This window comes from Brachyistius frenatus, unplaced genomic scaffold (genome assembly GCF_029030835.1).
Source record: "Brachyistius frenatus isolate BFR_SWC_R1_liver_20210118 unplaced genomic scaffold, ASM2903083v1 Contig_2, whole genome shotgun sequence".
In the NCBI taxonomy this organism is placed as follows: Eukaryota; Metazoa; Chordata; class Actinopteri; family Embiotocidae; genus Brachyistius; species Brachyistius frenatus.
This window is the reverse complement of record NW_027210601.1, coordinates 7,759,578-7,780,077: the sequence shown is the minus strand read 5'-3', so window position 1 is coordinate 7,780,077 and position 20,500 is coordinate 7,759,578. Positions and strand designations below refer to the sequence as shown.

At 41.5% G+C, this 20,500-nt stretch overlaps 2 protein-coding genes and 1 non-coding gene across 3 annotated transcripts; all 3 read right to left on the bottom strand.

Annotated features, from left to right (window-relative positions):
* Positions 1 to 27: 27 nt before the first annotated feature.
* Positions 28 to 7,729, bottom strand: pabpc1b (poly A binding protein, cytoplasmic 1 b). The gene is made up of 14 exons (XM_069697756.1): positions 6,898 to 7,729; positions 4,710 to 4,903; positions 3,975 to 4,090; positions 3,463 to 3,602; positions 3,216 to 3,310; positions 2,959 to 3,096; positions 2,503 to 2,598; positions 1,975 to 2,341; positions 1,764 to 1,874; positions 1,507 to 1,652; positions 1,312 to 1,396; positions 1,036 to 1,166; positions 653 to 752; positions 28 to 410 (listed from the first exon to the last, which is right to left on the bottom strand). The coding sequence occupies exons 1-13, from the start codon at positions 7,088 to 7,090 to the stop codon at positions 660 to 662; spliced, it is 1,905 nt and encodes a 634-aa protein (XP_069553857.1). The 5' UTR covers positions 7,091 to 7,729; the 3' UTR covers positions 28 to 410; positions 653 to 659.
* On the bottom strand, positions 2,706 to 2,840 carry LOC138621966 (small nucleolar RNA SNORA5). Its single transcript, XR_011310980.1, has one exon. It is a non-coding gene; the product is annotated as a small nucleolar RNA SNORA5 (small nucleolar RNA).
* A 3,234-nt stretch (positions 7,730 to 10,963) lies between the features above and the next one.
* Positions 10,964 to 20,491, bottom strand: ywhaz (tyrosine 3-monooxygenase/tryptophan 5-monooxygenase activation protein, zeta polypeptide). The gene is made up of 6 exons (XM_069697744.1): positions 20,401 to 20,491; positions 18,303 to 18,610; positions 15,505 to 15,628; positions 14,118 to 14,281; positions 12,600 to 12,695; positions 10,964 to 12,485 (listed from the first exon to the last, which is right to left on the bottom strand). Exons 2-6 carry the CDS (start codon positions 18,594 to 18,596, stop codon positions 12,411 to 12,413), a joined length of 753 nt encoding a protein of 250 aa, XP_069553845.1. The 5' UTR covers positions 18,597 to 18,610; positions 20,401 to 20,491; the 3' UTR covers positions 10,964 to 12,410.
* Between the last annotated feature and the right edge of the window lie 9 nt (positions 20,492 to 20,500).

Genomic DNA, 20,500 nt, shown 5'->3' with positions numbered 1-20,500 from the left:
TAACAGCCAACAACAGACACATACCGATCATTTTCTTAGTTTTATTCAAGCAAGCAAAGGTCAAGGGAAATTTCACAATAACAGGCTTCCATAGCCCAAACATTTAAAAGGGATAAAATTGCAGAAAGGAATGCTTTCAATCTTATTTTGTCACAGAACTCTCCTTTAAAACCCCTCATATGTCATTTTTTATTTTAATTTTTTCTCTTTTTTTTTTTTTTATATTTTCTCTTTTTAACTCAGCAAACCAGACCTCTTGTTTTTGTTCATTTTAAGCCTGGTTGGAGACTTGTTTCCATTTTTTTTAATATATTATTTAACTTCTTTTTACTTTGTTTTGATTATTTTTTAACTTTTTCACTGTGAAAACTTTTCTCCATCGGTTAAGCTAGTCTGAAGGTTCCCCATTCCTGTAAAACAACAACAATACAATTAGTCAGACGAATTTTTTGCATGTTTTCACACAATTTGCAAGTAACATACAAACGCCTCAAAACAACCCGAGCTTCATGGTTAACCTGAGAATACATTTGCAGATATAAAGTTAGAGGAGGAACAATGACGAGTGTAAATACTATATGAGCTGACAGGAGTGTTCACCCGTGACAGTACCGTTCTCCTTCTTAAAATTGCTCTGGAAAACCAGCCGTACCTTGGGTTTAGACACTTGGGACACCAGCTGAATTTGTCACTGTCTTCTGGGCGGCCTCCTTGGCCTGATGAGCCTGTAACACAGCCACCGCCTCATCCACCTGGACAAACAATAAGCAACACCACACCATCAGGCGGGGATTTCAAAAGTGCTCTGCTGCCACCGGATCCGCTTCTCCTGCATCTAAAACATACAGTACTTGCATCCAAAAATCATACACTTCATACACATTTTTTTTTTCTGGTATTGATGGTGGAAATATTTCCCGTGACATTTATATTAAGACCAGAAAATACTCGGCACTCCTATTTAATATTAAGTCCCGGTGAACTCTTCGGAGAATTAACCACGGGAAGTTGTCAATATTAACAAACTGCCCTGACCTTTGAGCGGAGAGACTCTGGGGACTCCAACATGTGCAGGAGCTCCGAGTTGTCAATCTCCAGCAGCATACCGGTGATCTTGCCTGCCAGGCTGGGATGCATGTTCTGAATCAGTGGAAACAAACGCTCACCTACAGCAGACAGAGAGGATTTAAAACAGGATGTGATCGACATCCACCAGGGGGCCGGGGACGACATACAGGGTGGGACGGAGGAACCAAAAGACTATGTCAATTCTGGGTCCAGTGAGAGGCAGAGGATGTTACTAAACCTTACCCAGCATCTGCTTCTGCTCCTGTGGTGGAGCAGCAGCCAGCATGGAGGCCGTAAGAGGCTCCTGGCCCTGAACATGCACTGCAGGCTGAGAACACAGGAAATTAAAAGTCAACCTCAGAAATTTAGGATACGTACATCCAAATATTTCTCAGATGTAGAGCAGAATAAGGCGAACAAACAAATGTGCATTCCTACCTGCTGCATGGTGACTTGTGGCTGAGCAGTGATGTGCTGCTGAGGATTGCGGACTCCTGCTGCATACTTGTACTGAGGCACTCCACGCACAGGAGCGGCCGCTGCGGCAGCTGCGCTGGCTGGTCGGGGGCCCATCGTCTGAGCGGCTACAGGAGGAAACAAAAGGGGAAGAAACATCAAGACAAAACAAACAGCCACACAGGGGAACTGTCCTGGCTGTGCAGGTAAAGATTACTGATTATGTGTCAGTGACTGACCGACACGCTGGGTGGACATCATGCGGGGGACCTGGGAGGCAGGCCGCATCGTACCGAAAGTCTGAGGACGTGGTGCTGAGGGACGCATGGCACCTGGCATGTTCTGGAAGTCTAAACGCACCAACAAAAAAAAACAGAGAGGTACAAATGATAACCTGTTTTGTTCCACTGTCTCCTAACGTGCTTTTATGATACAGGGACAAATACTTACGCTGTGGTCGGACACCTTGGGTGGTCCAGCGTGGGCTCGGGCGGAGCTGGGCCATCTGGCCAGCAGCTGGGTAGTAAGCAGCACGATTCTGGGCCTGAGGTATGGCTGCCATGAAGTAGCCAGAGGGCGGGGCAGGCTGGTAGGGGTTGATGACGGGATTTGGCACGGCACGCACGCTGGCCATGCGCTGCATGTACTGGTTGGTCAGGTGGGCTTGACGCTCCTCTTTCCTCTGGGCCAGGGCCACATACAGCGGCTTGGTGGCTACAATGCGTCCGTTCATTTCTGTCACAGCTTTGGTGGCCTCCTCTGGGGACGAGAAGCAGACGAAGCCAAAGCCTTTGCTGCGCCCACCTTCCATCATCACCTGAGAGAGAGTCAAATGACGTGACTTTTACATCATCAAGTACTTGTACACTAAAATACAGTTTATATCCAGCTAAAGAACATTAGTACCAAATAATGAAATCTGTTTCTCAGTCATTTATTTATTCAAGAGGATAGATAAATGAACCGCTGAAGTCCTACCTTGGCACTGGTTATGGTGCCGAATGGCGAGAACTCCTTCCGCAGGCGTTCATCATCGATTCCATCATCGAGGTTCTTCACATACAGATTGACACCCTGAAAATAAATAGACGAAAGTAAACATGTGCTTTCTTTTAAAAAAAAAAAACACTTCAGCAGTAATCCATCACCATTAGACTACATTTTCCCTGAACTGTTTATCGTTTTGTCTGCAGTACATATATATCCCCAGGGTCCATGGGGAAGAACCGCGGGGGCCATAAACTACAGTCACTGTTGCAGCCATTTTGGCCAGTGCAACCTACCAAGGAGGGAGCACTGAATTTGACAAAGCTGCAGTCTTTTAATAGACTTCACCAGGCTACGACTTGTAGAAAGACAACATATGAACCAACATTTGGGGGATTTTAGTGCATTTTCTGGGGCTCAATTTGTGCTTAAAAAAAAGAAGCCGACCTGGTAACGAGTCATACGGTCTTGTTTCATTTGTTCAAATTTGCGCTTCAGCTCCGTCTGTCGCTCCACCTTCTTCTGGGCACGCCCGACGTAGATTAGTTTGCCGTTAAACTCCTTCCCGTTCATCTCATCCACAGCCTGAAGAAATTAAGAAACGGAAGTCAACTCGGTGGCTGGAAACAGAAGTTATTTCCCGATGGGCATCAGTAAAAAAAAATTTTTTTTTAAATTTTTTAAACTGTTGGCTCAGATCTTACCTTCTGGGCGTCCTCGTGTCTTTCGAAACTGACAAACCCGAAGCCTCGAGACTTTCCGCTGTCATCTGTCATGACCCGGATACTCATGGCGTTTCCTAACCAACAGAGATCAAATTTATTGATTATATTTTCCCCCCCATGATGTTTTTTTTTTTTTGTACAGATGATCAAGACATTGTTGATGTTAACTCAGGAGCAGGTTAAGTCATTTCAAAGAGCAGTTGGAGTCATGGACACCCCGACCGACCGTATTTACTGAAGACTTCTCTCAGCTTCTCATCATCCATGTCTTCACCAAAGTTTTTAATGTAGACATTAGTAAACTCTTTGGCTCGGGCACCCAGCTCAGCCTCGCGCTCTTTGCGAGATTTGAAGCGACCCACGAACCTGCGTTGAAATTACATTTTGCAAAATTTATAAAACACGTTAATTACAGAAAAAAAAAATGTCCCATCACAACTGTGTGTCTGAAATCAACTGTGTATGTTTACTAAACTGAATGAGCCACCTCAGGTTATAGCTGCATAAATCTAACGGTAAGAGAGACAGACCGTAAAACTCGTAACAAATGAGTCTTCATTGAGCACAAATCTATTTTTTCAGTTATCTTTGCAAAGAAACATCGACTCGGTGCTCAAACACAATTCTGCAACCTTGAAACTCCATCAGACTATTTGCAATCTTAACTCAGCAAAGAGTCTTTTTTCCATTTCACACATTAGCACTTACAGTTTAAAACTAGTTCAAACATTCACTTACACTTTTCGGTCATTGAGCAGCATGCCATTCATTTTCTCAATGGCTCGTTCGGCTGCCTCCTGAGTCTCAAAATGCACAAAGCCGTAGCCTTTAGAGCCATTCTCATCACAAACCACCTTAGAGAAAGAAGACACATGCTGATATTTAGCCACATACACATGCAGAAACAGTTTATTTAAGCCGAACTGTCCATTACTTTTTGTATTTTTGTTTTTTAATTGGACTTTGCCCATATCCAAAACTTAAATCTCATTATTTCTGCTCGTCATTTCCCTTGAATATATTTCTTTCTCAGGGTCTCTCTGGTAGACAAAATGCACCAGTCATGATCCTTGTGTTAATTTGCATACAAATTCATTATAATATGGTTAAAAGCAAACGTACCTCCTCAGTAGCAGAAACCACACATAATTTAGCCTTTTTTTTCTTTTTACATTCCCACATATTTATCCTACCTGTTATTTTTGCAGCTACAGATCCAAACTCTGATACATTATTATTTTTTTCTAGAGTTTGAAGTGAGTATTCTAGTTTCAGCTGCAGGGAGACCCATCTGTTAATCAAGGAGGTGTTTCGTAACTCTGTAGTACAAAAGAGTCCAAGAAAGCACTCGCATGCAAACTGTGCATACAACCATACAACAACGACAGCTGACCACCTGCCTGCTTCAGGTTACATCCATCGCGGGGGAGGACAACCTGGGTTGTGGGTGAAAGGCAGCCACTGGTGCTTTACCTTGCATGACAGGATGTTGCCAAAAGCAGAGAAGGTGTCATAAAGAGCCTTGTTGTCGATGGACTTGTCAAGATTCTTGATGAAGATGTTTCCCACGCCGCTTTTTCGCAGTGACGGATCACGCTGCGACCACATGATGCGTACAGGCCGCCCCTTGATTACATCAAAGTTCATGGTGTCCAGTGCACGTTCAGCTATGGGAAGGAACACGGGAGGAGATGAGGGTTATTTAATGCATTTAAACATTTTAGGGGATACTGGGAGTACCTAATATAATGACAGCATATGCTAACGTTGGCATTAGTCTTAAAGGACTACGGGGTCATGGAGTTTCTAGTGCTGAAAAGCCTTTTGAAACACCAATGTCAGAAAACTGGATGTTGAAGATTTTCCTTTGGTCATTTTAAAAAGAGCAGTCAGTTCTGTCATGGTGTTTATGCTTATTTACGTCCGTTAGTCCTCCTGGTGTCAAGTTCCCTTCGGCTCTTTACTCATAGACAGCTTCACAGTGGGTGTTGCTGCAATTATTGAATTCCACTGGTCTAGTTTCAAACTGGGTCCTTCTGGTCACTTGTACATCATCATTACTGCATTAGTAATCTCTGGCAGCTTTCCACCCGAGTCCAGTACAAATGTCAGAAAATGAATTCAATGTGAACATTGAATAGTACTGACAGCTTTATACAGCTATACTGTTCCACAGATAAATTGGGTGTTACTTTACTTTAGCTGTACTAATTCTGGCAGCATATAATTCTTATTTTAGTTACTCATTAATCTAACTTTTATGCCCTCTATTTATAGTTTGATCTTGATAACGTTAAAAAAAAAAAAGTTAAAAAAAAGAAGAAGATAGTCGTCAGTTTCTCAGAGGTCAACATGTACATATTGCATGATTTTCCTCATACTGTAACACCCAAATGATTGAGTCCAGGATCATAAAGGAGGAGATAACCAGTAAATATTCATATCACATAATATGAAACTGATATTTTTTATGGCATTTTTGCTTACAAGGTGATATAAATCATTCATCAGTTAACTCTGTACTACTCAATTAATCAACTTGATGGGCCGTCTCTTATATCATTCCATGATTCCTCTGAAAAGATTATAAAAATACTGAATTCCTTTTGTTTTATACTGTTGAAGCTTCAACATCACTAAATAATCATCATATTAGGCCATCACTGTCTGGAGATAAGAAAAGCTATTTGTTTTTGATTGTTATAGAGCTGCAACTATTAGTTAACTAATTCCTCCATGATAATAACCTGAATCTCTTTTGGTTGTGGTCCAGTCGGTACAAAAAAAAAAAAAAAATGCATTTTACCCTGCACCTCGGCCTTTGGGAAACACTGGTCATCCATTTCCTGACACTTTAAAATCATAAACCTAATCAATTAATTGAAAAAAAAAAAAAAAAAAAAAAAGTTAACATACAAAAATTAAAACAATCATTATTTTCCTGTTGAACGGAGTTGTACCCATCTTGCATTAGATACCGATAAAAGCGCATAAAATTGCACGCAGCAGGCCGACGCCGTGAAAGACTTAAAGGAATATCTCGGTTAAAAACACACCCGGAGACAGCCGAGAGCGCACACGCAGACCCGTGTCCTTATCAGCGGTCTGCAGACAATTGTTAATGGGTGTGTGTGTGTGTGTGTGTGTGTGTGTGTGTGTGTGTGTGTGTGTGTGTAATTTATTTCCCAACTGATAAACAGATAAAATGTTCAAACATCAACTGAAAGTTGCTGGCGACCATTCTGGGAAGATGTTGGTAAAGTGTTGTGTCAGCAACTTGAGGATGAACAGCTGGGGTGTTGTCCTGACAGGACAGATATATATATATATATATATATATATATAAATTTAAAAAAAAAAAGGCATTGAGTATTCAGTTGGCAGCTGGCAGTGCACTGCTACATTACCGGGGTGGGCAGGGGAGGGCAGGGCAGGGCGGACGTGGTGCTTTTCTCCTACGCCACTGCTGGGAGGTTCATGTGAGGAGACCCGACCGACAACATGTCGGCCGCAGTCACGTGTAAAGTCAGCGCACCATAGGCTAGCTCTCACTTGTCACCGACTTGTCATCTTCAAAACAAGCATTTTCATACATTTTTTTTGTGTGTGTGTGTGTCGGTATTTTTTTTTTTTTTTTTTGGTGGGGGGATAAACTGCTTACCGTCCGCCGGCTGTTGGAAGTTGACATAGGCGTATCCAAGGGAACGCCGGGTGATCATGTCCCTACAAACCCTGATCGAGAGGATAGCTCCGGCTGGGCTGAATTTCTCGTACAGCATGGCCTCGGTCACATCTTGATGCAGATCCCCGACGTACAGGGAAGCCATGGGGTAACTGGGAGCGCTGGGGTTCATCTTCGAAAGGCGGAGTACCTCGGACGAAGCGTGTGGGGGGGTTTTTTTGGGGGGGGGTTTTCTTAACGGGGGTGGGGGAGAAAAAAAAAAAGTTTTCGGTGACAGTACGACTGCTTGGCTCTCTAACGGTCACCGGCGTCACGTCAGAACGCTGGTCGTTACACGTTAGAACGACCGTTGCCTCGTCAGTTGCAGCGTTTTCGAGTAAAATGTGCGAGATGACACTTAAAAACGAGACCGTGGCGAGTTGTAACCGGGAGTAAGAAAAAAGAAAAAAAAAACACTGTCATCCGGACCTGACAAATAATGAGGAAAAAAAAAAAAAAAGAGAGCAAAATTTTATCGTAACTTGGCCTCGCTTTTAACACGTCGACTGAAAAAGGGAAGAAAAAAAATGTTGGTCGTTCGGTACGTTAGGCAGCCCCGTCTTTCTTGTACGTTACCGTCCAGTCCTCGAGTGTCTACTCCAGCTTCACGGAGTCGTTACAAAAAGAAAAAGAAGAAGAAGAAAAAAAAAAAAGGAATGATTTTTTGGTTTTTTTTTTAATGTTTTGAATTTTTTTTTGTATTTTTATTTTTTTTTATAGAACGTGTGCCGAGCTCAGGAGCACACACGCACTCTCACAGCACTGACAGCCGGGGTTGAGGGGGAGGAAATAGTCAGGAAGTTGTGGTATATATACCGGTGGGCGCGTCACCGAAACGGACCAATAGTCTTCTAGTATAGTTGGAAAAAAAAAAAGTCAACAAAGGGGCGTTGACCACAACTGTACGCATGATGATGAAACCATGTAAAGCGTATTTGTTAAAGGCTGAAATTGACTTATTGTATTGACAACAATACTCAATTGTTACGTGGTGCTGAATAAGAGTGACTTGAATTCCTCCTGGACACTGCAGTGTCTGGGATCTACACACACACACACACACACACAAGGGGACCAAGGAGTCCCTGGTCTCCTCCAAGAAATATGATATTTTCCCCCAGAAAGAGAAGACGGATCAACTAAAATGAGACACAGAGAAGACATAAATGAAAAGACTTTAGATGACCAAAACTAAAATAAAAATGGCAACAAAAGGTACAAAACAACCATAAAAGGGATACAAAACCACAGTAATGAGATGCTAAATGTGACACAAAACAACCACAGAGATACAAAATGACCAAAATTTGGTGCCAAACAACTGCAGCAAGCAAAATGAAACACAAAACTACTGCAATGAGATGCACAACGATCAAAGTGTAGCACAAAACTACCGGAGATGCAAAACAACTGAAATGAGACACAAAACAAACATACAAAATGACGACAAAGAGAGAGAAATTCTACATAAAGGAGCAAAATTCATGACCATACATGACATTCCTCATTTGATAAAGAGTGTGAGGTCATTCGGCACTTGTGATGAGCAGAAATGCATCATCCCTTCACCTGTTTTCAGAAGTGAGGCGTTCAGCCTTTCATGCTATGATGAAACTCTCATCAGGTTCTATCAGGGTGACGATGAAGGACAGAGCCTCATTACTCACACCGGGTCATTGATCAGAGCTAAATTACACACAAAGGTCCAATGTGATGGGCTTACTGTTTAAAGTCTGACCTCCTGATATTGTATAATGTGATATACTCACTATTGCTCACAAATATGAGGTTAACAATGTGGCTTGTGATCTGAAAAAATATTGCACAATGAAACCTAAAATGAACAAATGACAGTCCTTTGTGACTACATCTATATGCAACATGGCCCTTCACAGTCATCACCATCTGCAGAGGGCAGTGTTGTCTGTGAAAAGCAGGCATCCATCTACAAAACCAGAACACTGCAGTCTCTGGAGCTATAGTTAAATTAATAAAGAAGCACTGATTTGATGAAAAAAAAAAAGGTGTTATGAAGCTACAGTATTTTATCAGGTTGTGTCCTTCATACCGGTCTTGATTTGAGATATTATACAAAGTTGTATCTTCAATCTCACCAATGTTGTGCTCAGTGACGGCTGATCCTGGCGGTGTGCTTGAGGACTTTCACTAGCAGCCACTTCAATTACATGTGACAGCTCTCACTTTGTTGCTCAGATCGCTCTCAGGATTGCCTCAGTGTGACCAGCTGACATGGTAAATGGTGGGAAATTGAGCCGATGAACCAACAGTGGCCCAATAAAGCCTTTCATACACATACACACATATATATATATATACATACATACAGTGGGTTACAGAAAGTATTCAGACCCCTTTAAATTTTTCACTCTTTGTTTCATTGCAGCCATTTGCTAAAATCAAAAAAGTTCATTTTATTTCTCATTAATGTACACTCAGCACCCCATCTTCACAGAAAAAAACAGAAATGTAGAAATTTGTGCAAATTTATTAAAAAAGAAAAACTGAAATATCACATGGTCATAAGTATTCAGACCCTTTGCTGTGACACTCATATTTAACTCACATGCTGTCCATTTCTTCTGATCCTCCTTGAGATGGTTCTACTCCTTCATTGGAGTCCAGCTGTGTTTAATTAAACTGATTGGACTTGATTAGGAAAGGCACACACCTGTCTATATAAGACCTTACAGCTCACAGTGCATGTCAGAGCAAATGAGAATCATGAGGTCGAAGGAACTGTCCAAGGAGCTCAGAGACAGAATTGTGGCAAGGCACAGATCTGGCCAAGGTTACAACATAATTTCTGCAGCACTCAAGGTTCCTAAGAGCACAGTGGCCTCCATAATCCTTAAATGGAAGAAGTTTGGGACGACCAGAACTCTTCCTAGACCTGGCCGTCCAGCCAAACTGAGCAATCGTGGGAGAAGAGCCTTGGTGAGAGAGGTAAAGAAGAACCCAAAGATCACTGTGGCTGAGCTCCAGAGATGCAGTAGGGAGATGGGAGAAAGTTCCACAAAGTCAACTATCACTGCAGCCCTCCACCAGTCGGGGCTTTATGGCAGAGTGGCCCGACGGAAGCCTCTCCTCAGTGCAAGACATATGAAAGCCCGCATAGAGTTTGCCAAAAAACACATGAAGGACTCCCAGACTATGAGAAATAAGATTCTCTGGTCTGATGAGACCAAGATTGAACTTTTTGGCGTTAATTCTAAGGGGTATGTGTGGAGAAAACCAGGCACTGCTCATCACCTGCCCAATACAATCCCAACAGTGAAACATGGTGGTGGCAGCATCATGCTATGGGGTGTTTTTCAGCTGCAGGGACAGGACGACTGGTTGCAATTGAAGGAAAGATGAATGCGGCCAAGTACAGAGATATCCTGGAAGAAAACCTCTTCCAGAGTGCTCTGGACCTCAGACTGGGCCGAAGGTTCACCTTCCAACAAGACAATGACCCTAAGCACACAGCTAAAATAACAAAGGAGCGGCTTCGGAACAACTCTCTGACCATTCTTGACTGGCCCAGCCAGAGCCCTGACCTAAACCCAATTGAGCATCTCTGGAGAGACCTGAAAATGGCTGTCCACCAACGTTCACCATCCAACCTGATGGAACTGGAGAGGATCTGCAAGGAAGAATGGCAGAGGATCCCCAAATCCAGGTGTGAAAAGCTTGTTGCATCATTCCCAAGAAGACTCATGGCTGTACTAGCTCAAAAGGGTGCTTCTACTCAATACTGAGCAAAGCGTCTGAATACTTATGACCATGTGATATTTCAGTTTTTCTTTTTTAATAAATTTGCACAAATTTCTACATTTCTGTCAAGATGGGGTGCTGAGTGTACATTAATGAGAAATAAAATGAACTTTTTTGATTTTAGCAAATGGCTGCAATGAAACAAAGAGTGAAAAATTTAAAGGGGTCTGAATACTTTCCGTACCCACTGTATATAATGAATGCAGAGAGAGAGAAGACAAACAATGACTTCGGCACATTCGATTTGAATGTTTTAATTCCACTTACATGAAAGCACATAACCAAATAACATACTCAAGAGTGTAACTTGCAAATTCTGAATCCTGCATCCCATCTTTTTTAAACCAAGATACTGTAATTATAAGAAACTGGCACTACCTTGTGACTACATAATGGCTTTAATGCAGCTTTCTACCAAGTTACCTTAACATATTTAGCATGATTTTAGTTTGTCTTTTCACGATGTACTTTCAAGGAAGGTAAATGTTACTGTAAATCACCTGGTTCGAGCTAAATCCTAAAGCAAAAACTGCCAGTTTCAAAGCACGCCTAACCCTCAAACCATACTACTGGGAACCGCATACATTCCAGGAGTCAAATCAGGAGTCAAAGGGAATAAAATACACAAAACCAAAATACAAAAACACCTGAATAGAAAAAGAGTAGAAAGCCACATAAATGCACATGGCAAAAGTATCCTCTGCACTGCTGAAAAGATAAAATATCAAAAGTTACAGTATCAAGCCATTTTCTGAAGTTGTTCACTTTGTCTTAGGCTGTCTATACCTTGTCGTGTGTTATGCAAAAATTGCAAGAAATTATAGTTTACACATTTCACCCAAAGTGAAAAGATGTCAGTCAAATGGAATGTAATCTTCTCAATTAATCTATCAACCAGTTTAGCTACAGTTTTCGGAAGTGGCCATCCATACAGAAAACCTTTCCTATGCCTGAATGCACATAGACCCCGTTGAGCCATGACACGTGTACCATCCATAAAAACACTACCTGCTACACCGGGACACAGACAGGGCGGGATGGATACAAGCAATTTGGTAAAGATCTTTACCGAGGTAAAACTTGCCTACAGTGTATAAACACTGTCATTGTCAAATGTCAAATTTAGTGAATTCAGACCGCTGTGACCACTTCTACGGTTGACGTACTTCAAAGGAGTTTTGAGGACCAAAGTGTCACAAAGGTTGTAAATGTTCAAGTAAAAACATAGAAACTATCAAAGTTACAGTTAGAGGTTTTTTTTGTTTGATTTCCTGCAACAGCAGCAGTTTGCTACAGTGAGTAAGGTTAAAGAACATGGGGCAGATTTGGATCTAAAGAAGGGATTTCATCTGGACTAAACAGTAAAAAAAAAAAAAAAAAAAAAAAAAAAGACGAACATTCACTGGTTCACACAATGAGTAATGTTCAAAAGAAAAACAAATCTATTCCATTCTTTTCTGTGTGGAGGTGCTCATACAATTAAAACACACACACTTCAATGCTTCAATGTATCTGCACACACATACTGTACTTTACACATTGTGAGTGGAGTGTAAACATACATATCTGTACATGTATGTGCACACACAACCACGCACACAACTTAGGCTGGTGAGAGGTAAAAAATGTGTTGTTGGTTTTTTTTCTTCTTCTTCTTCTTCTTCTTCTTCTGAAGTTCAGTTCTTCTCAGCTGCCTGCTCTGTCTCCTCGCCCTCACCCTCGCCTTCACCCTGGGTGTCTGACATCCACAGCTGCAACAGAGCACAGGATACTGGATTTAGTGCAATCTCAGATGTACGGCGGGCAGAACACAGCTTTTGAAATATTTAGTCAAGTTGAAAAATGACAAAAGACAAGGCACTTACTGTCAGATTGTCACGGAGCAGCTGCATGATCAAGGTGCTGTCTTTGTAAGAGTCACTGTTGAGCGAGTCCAGCATGGCGATGGCTTCGTCAAAGGCCTGGAGAAACAGAAACCCATCCATACTTTCAAAACCGGAGTAAAGGCTCCCAAAAGATACCAAAACCAGCACGAGATGAATTTAAATAAATGTTAGCAGGGAAATGACGACAGGACAATGATGTGAATAAACACAAACACGAACAGGGTTCATTTATGCTGGACTTGGTAATATCATTTTCACGTCGAGGCTTTTTGAGTAGAATTCATTAAATAGGTTTTTAAATGTAATAACAGAAATATTAAACTGAAACAAACCAACGTTTTTTTTCATAGTTACGATGTAGTTTATGACAGCATAACTCCAGATTAATTCTGTGGCCTGAAACTCTCAACGGATGCTTTGACCCTGCGTATGCAGCTTGTTATGACATGCTGTTTTCCTGTGTACTTTTTTTTTTTTTACTTAATAAAACAGCCGTTAGGAGTCCTGTTAGGGTATCTGAATTTACAAACAATAGTTTCTGATGTAAATATCAACATAAAGGAAAAGAAAACACTAAAGTTGGAAGACTGTGTTCTTCACAAATCAACACCATTATATGTTGTTTGTTTAATCTGTACAAGGTGTAAACACAATAATTTGTCATTTCATTAGGAGTCTTCTTGGTGGGGTAGACTGACTGCCTGGTCTTGACGTGACGAAACACCGGAGCAGAGCACGACGTCAGCAGTACCGCTGTGTGAACGGAGATGTGCAGCGTGTGTCGAATTTAAGCTGTTCAGTCACCGAAAGCTGGCAAAGATCGCCCACCTTTTCACTGCTGAACTACTCGATGTGACTACGTAGGTAACGCAATAATTTAACACTCATCACCAAAGTAAAATTTACTTTGACTGCCCTCTAGGGGAATGAATATGGTATTTACAGCTGGCTGTAGTAGGAGTTCACTGATTTGCTTTGGGACACTTTAGTATGAAGTAAACTCCAGTTAACTGACATTTTTCACAGAAGACAGATGTAAATTCCAAAATTAGTACTGCTGAATGCCGCTGAACTGATCTGGTTTCAGGGTCCTGGTAGTGTACAGGCTGACCCACTGTCACAATGTCAATGGCTTACTGGGACACGTCAGCAGAACAGAGAGAAACTTTAATGTTATCCAGTAGACCTGTGCTTTCCCTGATGAGAAAAGTCTAAAGGTCTTCTGTGAAAAACAAAACAAAAAACTATTGCATTCATCTTGTATAAAGACCCTGACTGGACAGGTACAAGTTACTGAAGCAGCTCAGAGTCATAAAAACCACAATGAACATATCAGCTTCAATGTTAACTAATTTACTACAGACCACCTATGTAAACTTTTTATTATGCTTTTCAGCAGTTTCATGATAATTCTTCTTTTCCCGGGAACAAAAATAGAGTCTTACCAAATAGAATCAAACAAAATAAAAACACGAATGAGTAGAGAAAGCCTCTTACCTTCTTGGCCAGCTCGCAGGCCTTTTCAGGTGAATTGACGATCTCGTAGTAGAAGACAGAGAAGTTCAGAGCGAGGCCGAGGCGGATGGGATGAGTAGGCTGCATTTCATTGTTGCTGATATCCAAGGCCTGCTGGTAGGCTTCTTGTGAGTGGTTGATGATGGCTTTACAAAAGGAGAACAGACCAGTCAGAAAGAATATATTTAAATTTGGGAAAAATAATATGTTTTCTTTAAAAAAAATAGGTTAATATTTCCAAAATTGGTAACACTTGTGGGCACAAAATGTTGTATATATAGATTGCATCTTGTTACAATTTTTGTTTTACTGCACGAGACATGTTTGAGTTCTCCCTACTTCTAGACATGATTGTGCTGTTGTGAAAAATGAGACCGAGGTGAGAAGCTGCTTGGGGATCAGAGGGTTAATGTCAAATAAAACCAAGAAAAACTCAAAATCTTCACAACCATTAAAAGGGAAACAGTAAATATTTGGCATTTTAAAAAAAACTAAAATTTTTCCAATTTTCTGTTGACTAGTTGTTTCAGCTCTAGTTTGTATTACAGTTACTTAAAGTGAATGGGGAAAAACAGGATGATTTAAGACCAAAATTCTCCTCAAAACCAAAGAAACATCAGGAATTCAGGGTGCCACCTTTGGAGAAAGATAATACATCCTAGATTGTCAATGTGTGGATGGAAAATAAAATAACCCCCAGTGATTTACTATAGCCAAAAGCCAGAGTGTAAAATTATAGATCAATGACAGAACAAAGCATCCAACCACCGAAAGGGATTGTTATGGTTTTTCTATGGAGACAATACAATGCTCGAAATTACATGGGATTTTCATAGTAAATATGCAGCTGAAGAAAACAATATAGATCACAAGACAACCTGAAATTAAGGATAAAAAGGAAGGGGAGAAAAAACAATACTCAGGCATTTCCCACAGCCACCAAATAAAACTCTAAAATGCCTCATGGCAACCAGCAGCAGCCAACACCCTGGTGCTGCTCCTGTTGCCATGACAACCCAGCAGCAGCCCTTCGCCTGCATTTCGGCTGACAGTTGTAGGTCAAGGACGGGGACGATGTCAGTATTCTGGCCGCTGCTAGTAACACCTGAACCAAGCCCGGTGTCTTCATCCCAAAAAGTATCTCGAGGACCCTTAAATCAGGACACGTTCGCCCCGTCAGCGTTGTCATAGAAACGGATCACACCGCAGCATGCGTTTTTAACAGGAGGTTGGTGTGTTTGAAACGGCTTGCGTACTTTTCGTGAACGCGAGTCACAAGAATACACTTTGTGCCGTCCGATTTGGTTTGAGTGACTGCACAAGAGACGAATGGAGGCCGGTAACAATGTACGGTGTGCGATTTACTCACTTTCCTTGTCATCTCCAGTGGCCACCTCAGCCAGGTAGCGGTAGTAGTCTCCCTTCATCTTCAGGTAGAAGACTTTGCTGTCAGCAGGCGTTTCTTTGGGGATCAGATATGTGTCGAGCAGGTCCTGCATGCACAAAACGCAACACGCAATTGTACAAAAAAGTCAGTTCGTGTTGATATCAGTATTAAACAGGTGTGTTAAGTGTGCAACCTGAACCTAGTGACAAAGACAATATTCAATATTTGTTTTAAGGGCATCCCCATCCTCACAGGCATATGTTTACATCACTGTCAATCTTTTTCTTAGTTTTACATTGTTCATATTTACTTGTTTCACCTATTTGTTGATTCTCTAAAAAGGTAAAGATTTAAAAATAAAAGTTGCATAAATAAAACTTATTTTTTTTTTTATAATTGAGAATGCGAATGAGGAAAATAGCAGGCAGAATAGCAGAAACATTTTTTTTTGTGACTGACAGAAAATTAACTTTGATAGTGGAGCAAGTGTGAAAGGGGTGCATAGCTTAATTGCAACCATTCACCTAGTAACCTTTTCTTTTACGTTCACAGGTTTGTATCTGACACTGAATGTGCAAATACCGGATGCATCTACACAATCCACATTCTAATCTTAATCTCTACGATAGTCAGACATCAGTTTTTTCCTGTTTCTCTTCTTTCTTTTGCAGATGTCCCATCATGGAGCTGCATGTCTCTGCTCTGCGCTTGTCGTCTCCACCAACAGTTCTCTTCTATCTCTATGCTGTCCTTTTCTCTCTCTGTTCTCCTCTCACCCCAACAGGTCGAGGCAGATGGCTCCGCCCACCCCTGAGCCTGGTTCTGTCGGAGGTTTCTTCCTGTTAAGAGGGAGTTTTTCCTTCCCTCTGTTGGAGGTTTTTCTCCCTTAAAGAGGAGTTTTTTGTTTCCCTCCTAGCTTATGTGGGAATTGTTGAATTGTTGGGTTTCTCTGTATAATATTGTAAAGTCTTGCTGTAAGGACTTTAATGTGTTAAGTGCCATGAAATAAACCTATGTTGTGATTTGGCGCTATATAAATAAAGTTTAATTGAATTGAATCAGTTGGGACGTGGATCCTTCATTTGCTTTAAGCATTGTTTGTCTACTTGGTGAGATCATTTTAAACATGAGACTTTTGCTAGTCTCATAGACGTTTGTCCTCATCACAGCTACATTGGAACATTTATTAATGCCTATACAAAAAAAAAATCTACTTTCCTGTAGCTGAGGGGAATCAATGGCACAGATATGAGATATTCAGAGTTGAACGGGGATGTAAGCAAACCGATATTAAACCAGAGAAGCTGTTTTTATGGTGAGAACTGTCATGTCACAAACACTTTTCAATTCAATTCAGTTTTATTTGTATAGTGCCAAATCACAGCACAGGTTATTTCATGGCACTTAACACATTAAATATCCTTACAGCAGAACTTTACAACATTATATAGAGAAACCCAACAATGCAACTTTTGAGTCCTCATGGGAGTTAAAGGTTTAAATTGTCCCCCTTTTATAGATCCCTGCCACCTCGGCCAAACAGAAGATGCCACTACCACGGATAAGGGATAATCCCTCACTAGCTTCCCACAGAAGCACATTATCCGGTGCATCTCCGGCACATGGACGTATTATAAGAAGTAGACACTGGCATTGGCGCTAGCACGATTATATTCCATATCACACACAAGATTGCCCACCTGCTAGTACATCACCTTTAACGTCCGAGGTCACTCTGGAGAACATGTGTCGTGGATTTACTATCGCCGGTGCAACAAGAGCCCGAGCAGTTGGGCTCAAGTACGTTTTTGGAACAGATTTGTCATCACACCGATTGATCCACTTTTATAACGTTGGTTTAATATTGACTCATGCACTTTTATAATTGTGATCGGGATATATACCACCTTCCCGCCTGGTGCACTTGGCTTTAAGTCACAGCCTATTTTATGTATCATAATTTGTACTTGTGCATGTCATTATTATTCTCCCCTCACTTACACATATTTAATTTGGTTTCTTTATTCTCTAAAGTTAGGATGGAAGAAGGCACGCCGGGAAACGCAAGGGGAGGAGCTCAAGAAAAATATATGGACCGATGATAATCACAATTATGGTACTCTGCAGCACATACGTCTACTTAACTAGTGAGTGCGAGAGGTTGATTCATGCTCTTTTGAACAAAAGGCAACATCACCTTGAAACTCTGCCTATTTGCATCATAGCGTTAGTGAGTGAACGCAGCCAGAACAATAAGACGGGATCTGCTGCTTTCACGATGATATTTTCAAGAATGAATGTTTAGAAAATAATTTACACACACACGGTTATGGCTGCTGGCACCAGCAGACGCTGGACTCCAACATGGCGGCCATTTGTTTATATATGGGTCAGCAAGCACATAAGCAAAAATGTTTTCTCTCCACTGGGATGATGTCACGCACAATAAAAAAAAAAAAACCTTTATGGTTTAAAAAAAATTCATAAAGCAAAGAGGAATAACTGATTTCTCTTCTGACTGACTTCTATACTGGCAATCTTTAGGGGAAATGCTTCTATAGCGAAAACGCTGGGCTGACTGGGTGCAGCTCTGTAAAGGGACCGAATGCAGGAACATCCGCTTTTTTCCGTTGTCATCTCTCCACCCCACCTGAATTTGTACTATGTTGCACCTCTCACTGTCTTCCCATCCGCCAGTCACAACTCAAGCATTTACTCTCGTCACTTCCTTCCTTCCTTCCTTCCTTCCTTCCTCCCTCCTCACTGTCTCGGCTCCTTACCAGCACTTCCTTGCAGATGTCTTTCAGCTCCTTCTCGATCTTCTCTTTGTACTCCTTGGCCATTGCGGTCTTCCCGCTGTCCTCAGACTTCTGCTCCATGCTGGACACCACTCTCCAGGAGGACCTCCTCGCCCCCACCACATTCTTGTAGGCAACAGACAGCAGGTTGCGCTCCTCGTTGTTGAGCTCGGAGCCCTGCTCTGTGACAGCCTTCATGGCTGCGGCCATGTCATCATAACGCTCAGCCTGCTCGGACAGTTTGGCTCTCTGTACCTGCTCCTCCTTGTCTGCCATTGCTCCTGTGTGGGCTGAGGAATGAATGACATGGGAGCGGGATAGGGGAAGGACAAAACAAAGGCAGATTAGGTTAGGAAAACCGAAGAGTGAGAGTTGGGGGAGGGCAGGCACAGGGAGAGAAATAGAAGAGCAACATAGTCGGGGTGGTGGTGGTGGTGGTGGTGAGGGCAGTTAACGTGGATGAAGGAGGATATGGTAGGTGCATGTAGAGATGTTGTCCTTCCTGCATAACCTGTTTTCTTCAGGATTATATTTAAATATACTCTCAGGACGCACCCATACATTTTCAAATCCATTTGATCCCACAAAAATGTCAATTAGTTAACAAAAAGCTCGTACGCATAAATACTTTGACTTATTCTTATTCTGGAAATTATTACATGGACAAAAAAAAAAAAATCCATGTTGCTCACATTTGTGGGGTTTTTTTTTGCTGCAAAAATCCAATCAGTGCGTCAGTCTAAAAAATGCATGTGGAGTTTGGGTGTGTGCCCACCATCTTTTTAAAGTGGTTTAGGGATAATAATCACCTTGCCTCATCTGCACTTATTCTGGCACAGATTTATACTGGTGACTAAACCCACTTGGAATCCAAGTCATTAGAAATACAACAAGAGCAAGTGGTTAGGTTGTAATTCAGAAATAGGTTCATGATGAATCAAGTATTTCCAGCAGAGTGTAGCTACATTATATTTATCCTTCTTGCCACAAATTGTTAAAAACACTATAAAAATTAAATTACATTACCCATAGAACTAAAGATCTCGTGTCATCGTGCCTGCTGGTATTTTAGGTTGCAGATTAAAAGTTTGAAATGTAAAGAATGATATAACATTATGAAATAAGTTGGGCTGCAGTTGCAAAACAATAATTATTTTCTAATCAGATTAATTTCTAAAAAAAAATAATGTATTAATCATCCCTTACAATTTCAGAATTTAGTTAAATATCACGTCCAAAAAAAAAAAAACAGCAAGTATCTCTAATGAAGAAGCTGTAACACGCTTGATCTATTAAAAGAATAGGCACGGAATGATTTTCTGTACATCAACTAGTTGTTTTAGTTCTAATTTGTATTTATCATGAAACAAAGAAAAGCAGTCAATTGCAGCTGCAACTTTATTATTTTCTTATTATCAATTAAGCTCAATCAATTGGCTGTTTAGTTTTTAAAATGACAGATTTCCCAGTATGCGGGCACATGTACCCATCTCTCTCACACACACACACACACATATATATATATATATACACACACACATACACACCTGCCCACCTACTTTGCACGGCAGGAATATAGACCGAAAGAAATAGCTTTCCTAAATAATTTGTATTTCATAATTTCAGTGTTTATTGTGGGGGAAAGGCGTAACGACACAGCAGATCTTACGATAAATGTGTCACTGAATCAGTTGGACGTGGATGAAAGGAGCCTGGCTTTCTTCAGTACACAGTAAACGCCCTTTTTCGGTTCCCGGAAAACAACCAGAGCTTTCGGTTTAGGTAGCATGAAGCATTCATTTTAAGTTGTTTAATTAACAAAACGTAAATTGGCACACCCGAAAGCTGTCCCCTGAACCCGGCGGGTAGAGGAAATAGATGCGTTAACGCGCAGTAACAAGCGCTTCCCATTCAAGCGAGCGCCGAACAATGACTGAGCAGCGGAGCATCAGTGATTTCTACCCACAAGCAGCGGTTCGTGCCGGATGAAAAGCGTCCCCCGAAAAGCACACGGATCAAACGTGTCGGCCTTTAGTCAAGGGTGCCACCGACGGTGCGTGGTAAATAAATGTGAACTGACCTGTAAGTGTCGTTCGACGATGTTGTTCCTGATTCCCGACCGCACAGCTGATGTTCTCTCCCGCTCATCCACGGGGTTTCCCTCCAATCAAAGACACAGC

Excerpts from the sequence above, each read along its gene's own strand:
- pabpc1b (XM_069697756.1), bottom strand. The coding sequence starts at position 7,090 with ATGAACCCCAGCGCTCCCAGTTACCCCATGGCTTCCCTGTACGTCGGG. Across the intron at positions 3,311-3,462 it reads AGAAGTCTTCAGTAAATACG|GAAACGCCATGAGTATCCGG; the intron begins GTCGGTCGGGGT and ends TCTGTTGGTTAG. Across the intron at positions 1,397-1,506 it reads CACAAGTCACCATGCAGCAG|CCTGCAGTGCATGTTCAGGG; the intron begins GTAGGAATGCAC and ends CTGTGTTCTCAG.
- ywhaz (XM_069697744.1), bottom strand. The coding sequence starts at position 18,596 with ATGGCAGACAAGGAGGAGCAGGTACAGAGAGCCAAACTGTCCGAGCAG. Across the intron at positions 15,629-18,302 it reads ACATCTGCAAGGAAGTGCTG|GACCTGCTCGACACATATCT; the intron begins GTAAGGAGCCGA and ends TTGTGCATGCAG. Across the intron at positions 12,696-14,117 it reads CCTGCGAGCTGGCCAAGAAG|GCCTTTGACGAAGCCATCGC; the intron begins GTAAGAGGCTTT and ends CTGTTTCTCCAG.